The following is a 7946-nucleotide window of genomic DNA, read 5'->3' as shown; positions in this document are numbered from 1 at the left end:
GGACCTGAACCTGTTTAGCCTCCACAAGAGAAGGCTGAGGGGGGATCTAGTGGCCTGTTACAAACTAGTCCGAGGGGACCAGCAGGCATTGGGGAAGTCATTGTTCCCCCGAGCACTTCCAGGAGTGACTAGAAATAATGGTCACAAGCTGGCAGAGGGTAGATTCAGACTAGACATCAGGAGGCGCTACTTCACAGTCAGGGCAGCTAGGATCAGGAACCAACTTCCAAGAGAAGTGGTGCCGGCTCCTACCCTAGGGGTCTTCAAGAGGAGGCTGGATGAACACCTTCCTGGGGTCGTTTGACCCCAGTACTCTTTCCTGCCATGGCGGGGGGTCGGACTTGATGATCTGCTCAGGTCCCTTCCAACCCTACTAACTATGAATTATGCAATTATGTGCCTGTGCAATTTTGCACATAAAACGTATGACCATGCATAACTCTGCATACTTTAACCCCCTACACCTCCACCTTTATGCCACCACCTCTGCGGGGCTCCCGACACTGCAGCCAGGAGCCCCATGTGGAGGCGCCGAGTGCATAGCACACAACTGGATGGCCGGTGAGTGGGGAGGAGAGCTCCTGCCTGCAGGAGGTGGGGATGGGCACGGGTTTTGTGGGTGGGCATGGGGGTGTGTGGGGCCCCCCTGCCACACTATCTCCCCTCATCCCCCATGGTGCACAGACCCTGCTCCCACCGCCAGCAGCAGGCAACTCCAGCTGAGTCCCAGAGGCTGCACATGGTGGCATGAAGCCTGCCTGGCCCAGCCCACTGACACATGCCTTCGAGCTGGACTGAACTGACTCTGTGCCAGCACATGGGGCTCACGGCACTACAGGCAGGAGCCACGTGCCATTGGGCTGGGCCGGCCAGCTCAGTGCCTCCACATGGAGCTTCCAGCACTCCAGTGGGAAGCCACATGTGGAGGCATGCAGCCTGCCTGGCCTGATGGTGTGTGGCTCCCTCCTCCAGTGCCAGGAGCCTCATGGGCTGGCATGAAGCCAGCCCAGTCTGGTTTGAAGGTATGCGCCAGCAGGTTATCCCAGGCCGGCTCCATGCCTCCACATGCAACTCCCAGGACTCAGCCAGAGTCATGCACTGCCGAGGGGCTCTGCCTGCTGCAGTCATGAGTACCCTAAGGGACAATGCCTGCTGATGCTGCTGGCACCATGGGGGACAGACGAACGGATGTGTGGTGGGGGGCCCACACCCACCCACAAACCCCACACCCACCCAGATGGGGTTTTTCGCACAGATATTAAGGCTATAAGACGAAATATAAAAAAAATAATAATAATAAAAGTAAATAATTGTGCGTAATTTTGAATTTTTTCTACATAATTCCCCGGGGTGTATTTAAGGGTGATGCGGAAGAAACCTCTATCTTCCCATCAGCTGAGAAACCGATTAATCAGAGGAACAAGTCACAAATGATTAACAAGAGACCAAGTGGGGATTCGGAGGAGAGGAGCCCCACCACCCGTACCAGAGCTGTAGCTGTCTGTGGAAGACTGAGAGATGGAGCGGGACAGGGACCTGCGGCCAGACTTGGTTGGAAACTTGGTGAATTCCTGCATGTCATCTGCAAACTGGATTTGCTGAAAGATACAAAGCAAGAAGAGTTACCGGCACACATTCACTGGAAAGACCATCATCCCTTCTGCTCCATCACGGGGCCCCTGCTGTAGTAGCGGGAGTTACATTGCTGAACAGTCCCCTGCTAGGTCGTTAATGGAACTTACAACCAGGCTTCACAAGGAGCCAGAGTTACAATTCCAGCCCCTGGCTCCTTTGCTCAATGTTTCTTTTCCCTTTGGTTATTTCTTCAATAAGAAGATGAATGCAGATTTAACCCGGGATGGCAAGCGGTGAACAAGCCCTCAGCCTGCTCCCATGAAACACTTTTAATCCTACCCCGCCTCCCCAGCTGTTCCCAGGACGAATCTTGGAGCAACCCTTAAAACATGGGACCTGGGGCAATCACCCCTAAAGCCAAGCCACAGGGCGACAAAGGCAGCAAGCGTGACACTCAAGGAAGCTGGTCATGGGAACAGAAACTTCACCCTGTGAGCTGATTTGCCTTGGTTGGGTAACAAGTGAAGGTGTGAAAGCAAACCAGATGCAGGTGAAAAGACAACACCACGTGCAATAGTATCGTTCATGCCTCAGAAAAGCCTTCACCCCAGCCGCAAAGTCCCCCGGGAGCTAAAAATTATTTCTAAGGAGGACCCCCGTCATGAAAGCAGGAGGTGGAAAACAAAACATCTCATCAAAACGCGGTTGCCGCTGCGCTCATTTCCAGTCCCTTCTGCTACTGCAGATGTTTCACCTATAACACAAGCTCTCTCCTCCAGTCTCTCTTTCCACCGCACCTAGCAGCGAGATGCAGCTCAGGACTCTATTGCTTACCACTGCAGTTTTATAAATCCAAGGGGTAAGGCTGAAGGGAGAAAAGTCAGAAGTAGAGTCCCAAACTTTTTCATTCTTATGGACCCACTGCATAATCAGCTGGAGAACACCCTTATCATCTCTGTGTAAGGGGCACGAGAGGCATGAAATGGAAACCAATGCAGCTTTGGGGAAGTGTTTGAAAACCATCTTAAAATGGAAAATAAAGCTACTATTTACTGCAACTTTAAAGCCAATTTTCCGCTTCTACATGTTACAAAGCAGTCGCACATAAAAGATAAAGCACCCAACCAGCAAAAAGCTGCTCTGGTTTTGTTTTCATCTTTGCAGCACAGGATTTAATCACACCATTTAAGATCCCCAGTACCGAGTTAAAACGCGAGCCCAGCAACCCAGGGCAGAGTCCAGTCAGGAGAGAGCTCTGAAGAAATCAAAAGTTGAAGGAGTACTTCATCCAAGGTGACTCAACCCAGAACAAGTCTGTGCACCACTGAGTCCCCATGCTGGATGGCTATTATGCTATCATGGCTGTTCAGGCTAGTGGGCAGCTGCGTTGCCGCCACCAGTGGAAAAAATCCCAGGAAATACTGCTAAACTGAGTTTACAACCATCTTAGCCTGGGGATGGCAGATAGACATCTCAAGAGTTCAGATATCCCCATGATGTGCATGGTGTAGGAATATCAAGAGCCTAGAAACTACTGACAATAGCAGCAATGGTGCATGCTGCTGTTGAAAAGTTTGTGGCTAAATGATTCAGCAGGGCTCCCGATTAACATCTGAGCTGTGGTAAGCAACTCTCGTGGTTTGTGGCAGGGACTAAGGGGAGGTAAAGAGGTCCCAGCTGGCCCAGGGAGCAAGGGGCCAGAAGGCCCAGAGAGAGAACAGAGGGCCCAGGGAGCAGGTACGGCCAGGGTGCCCATAGGTCCCACTGGCCTAAAAGTGGAGCTAGAGCTCAGGAAGGACCAAAGGCCAAGAAGGGCCATAGCCAGAGACTGGTGGGGCTGGAGACCACAAGGGCTTTAACTAGCCTAGGAGTGGGTCCAGGGTCTAAGGGCTGAAGGCCAGGAGGGCCACTGCTAAAGACCAAGGGGACCAGAGTGCCCATAGCCCAGAGGGGAGCTGGTAAAAGGAAAAACAGAGCCTGGAGTCCATTGCTGTAGTTATGACTTGATTACCATGTGTGACATCTGCAAGGCATGGGTGTGGAGACTGAGGAGGATGGAGCCCATACAACTAGTCCTTAAGGCAGAGAATGGAGGCACCTGACCTCAGGATTGATAAATACATCAAGACATGGCAGGCGAGAGGACGGGGGATTGCCCCGAAAAGTGAAGTTGACAAGGACTGAGGGGGCTCCAGGGGCATCATGGCCACGTGAGATCCTTTTACAAGTAGGACTATCATAGTGAGGATGAAATCCCCCAGCCAGGTTTGTTCTTCCCAGCTTCAGAGAAAGGCAGATCTTCTGATACATTTGCTGGCAATACCACCCAAGCTGGCTCTAAAAACAAAAGACCAAAGTTGCTGAGGTCCACAAAGCTGGCAACAAAGCACCTGGCACATATCGCTGACACTCAAGAGAGAACTGCTTTAAGAGCCCTCATCTCCAGCAAGACGGAATTGCCCTCTGAGGGAGTCTGGGTTTCAAATCCCTTAGTGACGACAATTGTTTCAAGCCAACCAGCTCCTGTACTGCAGGCATGACTGGAGGTTTTCCATAGACATTAACAACATGCCTCATTCACTGAAGCAATGACCCATCGTTGGGTGGTATCAAGAGCTGCTGAGAACCCCAGTGTGATCCAAATGGCTGAAATACTCTCTAGGTCATTTGTGACTAATCCTCTCCATCGCCCCTAAAGGGAACTTAAAGGCTGGAACCTATTGTTCAAGAGAAGGATGGTCCAGCAGTTATGGACTAACCTGAAACTTGGGAAACCTGGCCCACATCTCTGGTCTCTGTCACCTGAATGACCTTGAGATGAGACCTTCAGCCTTGTCTCACAGCCCTTATCTGTACAGCACTGATAATGCCCTTTCTTACCAGTCATGAACACAGGTCAGAAGTGTGCACCATCCCTGGTTCCCATGACCATAGTGTATAAATCACCAGTTTTCAATCAGTTTGTCCCACAGCCCGTGTGCAACTGGGATTTGCTATCGCCCCCGATTTAAAAACAAGAAAAAGGCACAAAAGGCCAAGTACCAGTAAGTTTACATACATTACACTAAGGGTAACCACACAAGTGCCTTAGTCTAGATCAATCTCCGAGGTCAGTCGTGCAGAAAAAATTAGCACATCTCATCTGCCACTTCTGCCGCCCCCCTAACCATCAGGTCTACAGTTGTCCCTGCAAGTTTTTAACCTACACTGCACACATGCACTCAGGAGCTGTGACAAACACAAGCATATTAAGCACAGCAATTGTTTTTCCTAACATAGTCCCAGCTTCAGTGTTGGTGGACAGGGCTTATATTCACGTGAAGTACATGTCTGCTTGAAGTGCCAGGGCCAGCTGGCCAACCGAGCCTGCTTTAAAGATGTGATTGCAGGAGTAGCTCTTTCTTCTGTCTGCTCTTCCTTATCAGCTTTGTTATAGCTTGGTATCTGGTTTCCAGAAAAGATTTCCGGGCACACCATGTGATATGTATTGCAGCAAAATGAATCTGGTTTACTCAAGTGGTTACATACAATTCACAGGTATGGTTTTGCAACTGTTTTACACTTTTATGTAGGTGGAAAAACCATCAAGAGGCTACGGCAAACTACAAAGTCCTATAGTATATGGTTACTGAAAGATAACGAGCAGGCAGAATCAGTTTACTCCGGGTCCAGGTCAGGCCCGCTGGCACACTGACAATCAGATGCTGATGCATACACTCAATCTCCAGCCCAAAAACAATTTCTGGACTCTGTTCGTGGCCTGTTGCCTGTAACAATCTTCCTCCAATCACCTCAAGAAAACCCCACACCTTCTTCAAGGAAGATTGGCAGGTGACCAGAGTGGTATTCACATAAAGCACTGTTGACGTATCTTCTCGAGAAAAGATTAGCAGCTTTAGAAATTCCAGGTCCCCACTTCCTCCCATGTTCAAAGGAGGAGGGTGTGTACATGGCACCCAATGCTATTAAAACAAATTTCAAATGTTAGCTTAGGAATTTTCTTAGAGCAAGTTAAAGGTGGGGGAGGCTTTCAGGGCTGGAAACACGGAGGAGAAAATAAAAACGCGAACTCTGTGGAAAGGATAGGCAACTGCTTTATTTCACTGGTCATGGCCTAGCTGGTCCTTGACCACGGTGTCCCAAAGTGTTTGCCCAAATATCCTCTGAGCTCGCTGGAACTGTGGCATGGGAACACACGCAGCCAGGGCAAAGCCTCCTACTCCAAGACTATTTTAAATCAAACCTTCTTCTGAACAAACGGTCTCTTGATGAAAACTTGCTCTGGAGTCAACTGGTGGCAGGGGATGGACTCTCACTAACTCACCCAAATCCTTTTCAATGCCACCACTACCTGGATGATGACCTCCCTCTGGTCATTCCTTGCACTGCCCTCACCAGCAACTCTTTCAGCTGGGTCCTGCGCAAATGCCAAGACACAAACCCCTCAGAGAATAAATGTGACACTTGCATCAAGAATTTTTTTCAGTTCTATAAAGGGGAGTTTGGATCCAGGCAAAATTGGTTGCTAAAGAAACCAAGTGCTGAATTAACCACAGTAATCCCTGCGCCAGCTTTAACGCAGCTCATCTGAACTCTGCAGCTTAGCAAAATCTGCCCTGTCTAAAAATATTATCAAACCCTGCAAGCAGCTTACTAATCAAATGAATGATTCCAGCATTAAACCTCCTTCAAACCCAGCCTGCAACAAACTAACAGGATATCTAGACTAGCTAAGAAGGGAGGGGAAAAACAGTTTACCCAAACCAGGGCAAGGGACCAATCTAACTGCATGCTCAGTGATGTCCTCCACTTAATACCATCCATTCAACTTTGTTGATGTGCTGGGCTCTCTAGCTGGCATTAAGGGGAAAATCCTTGTTGTAATCCCTCAAACTCCAATTACATACTGACTGCAGGGTCCCTCCCTGCCCTGCACGGCTGTGGAATGCAACCACCCAGACAGTTTCCCTTGGATGGGCTAGGTTACCTAACACAGCTCGCAGCCAGCTAGTCTAGCTTTTCCCAGGAAAGGTTGGGAACAAGAGCTATTCACCTTATCACTAGGGTGACCAGCGCTGAGAATCCAAGGCCAAAAGCAATCATTAAAAAGTCATGTTTTACTCGGAGCCAAAAACTTCACCCTGCTGGAAGTGGCTTTTCCACCTGGGTGGAGCAAATCATTTCATAGCAAAGAAAAATATTTTTGATCCCAGCGCTTCGATGCATAAGTACGCAAAGCAGCCCAGTACCTCGCTTTTGCACAGACCTTCCTACAAGGAGGGCCCAGGCAGCTCTTGACAAACGAAGGTTAGGGCTGCCTTCACATTGCAAGAGAGAAACTGAGGCAGGGAGAGGGGAAGTTCCTCAACAAGTCAGTGGCAGAATCAGAGCTAGCACCTACACTTCCGATTACAGTCCAGTTGTGTAGCCCACTGGATAATACCCTCATTGGGTCATTATTTCTGGCGGTGTTTGGAATGGCTAAGGTTGAAACAAGATGTACTTGGGACTTTGTGCTGTACTAACCATGGTTCCCACGAGGCATTCAGAAGTCCAACGTTCCTGGGCCCGCAACCACCACCGGCAGATTCAAATGCAGAAGCGGAGCCTTTCACTTCAGTTATGCTTGTCACATGAATGGGATATAATCTCCGAGAGAATTAGTGTGACCCACTGTAATTTCAAGCCGTCCCACTGCTTCCCAGTAACAGCTACCTACTTGTACGTCAAACAACGTGTGTGGCATTTAGCTTGCTCATGCAGTGGTAGGAGAGAAGTCAAAGACATTGTGACCTCTGCTGATGCAGAACTGTATCCTAAGAAGGACTGCAAAGTCAAGGTGACCCACCCAGCCATTAAAGAAAATCCAAATCAGCTGTGCTCTAGCCCTCATATAGAGCCAGCTCAAATGAGCACTTAATACATAGCTTCCCCTGCATGGATGGCCCACAGCCTGGGGGTCATTCACCCAGCACTGCAATCGGTGACACACCCATAGTGAGTAATATGTCATTAGTCTTTAATAAATATGGCAAAGGCAATGCAAGTAACTTCTATACCTGGACTGGTAAGCTCCCCTAGCAGTTTCACATGACTGCACTAATTGAACAGTGACTCATGCCACATACAGAACCCATTCTTCCAGCAACACAATCTAGAGCAGCGGTTTTCAACCTCTGTCGTACCAGGACCCATTTGCAAAGGTCAATGGCCAGTGCCCAACCCAGTCCCCTGCCCCTGCCCTGCTGCAGCCTCGGTGCCTGGCCATCTGGCCACCTTCCCCCAGTGCCAGCAGGCACCTGTCCCGTCCCGTCCCCCCCCCATCCCCTACACACACACACACGCTGCTCCCCCCACCCTGACAGTCCCCA

The 7946-nt window shown here is 49.7% G+C and overlaps 1 protein-coding gene across 4 annotated transcripts in view; it reads right to left on the bottom strand.

Annotated features, from left to right (window-relative positions):
* AHCYL1 (adenosylhomocysteinase like 1) overlaps positions 1 to 7946 on the bottom strand; it is a 49544-nt gene that overhangs the window by 24056 nt on the left and 17542 nt on the right. For 3 of the 4 annotated variants that reach the window (XM_019513877.1, XM_019513876.1, XM_019513873.1), the window contains exon 2: positions 1487 to 1598. In XM_019513877.1, coding sequence (XP_019369422.1) covers positions 1487 to 1598 — 112 coding nt within the window. The remainder of the gene's footprint in view (positions 1 to 1486; positions 1599 to 7946) is intronic. The other variant, XM_019513874.1, reaches the window with a different exon arrangement.

This window comes from Gavialis gangeticus, unplaced genomic scaffold, assembly GCF_001723915.1.
Source record: "Gavialis gangeticus isolate Ggan-Ray unplaced genomic scaffold, GavGan_comp1, whole genome shotgun sequence".
Taxonomy (NCBI): Eukaryota; Metazoa; Chordata; order Crocodylia; family Gavialidae; genus Gavialis; species Gavialis gangeticus.
The sequence above is the reverse complement of the archived record's forward strand: the minus strand, read 5'-3'. Positions and strand labels throughout refer to the sequence as shown.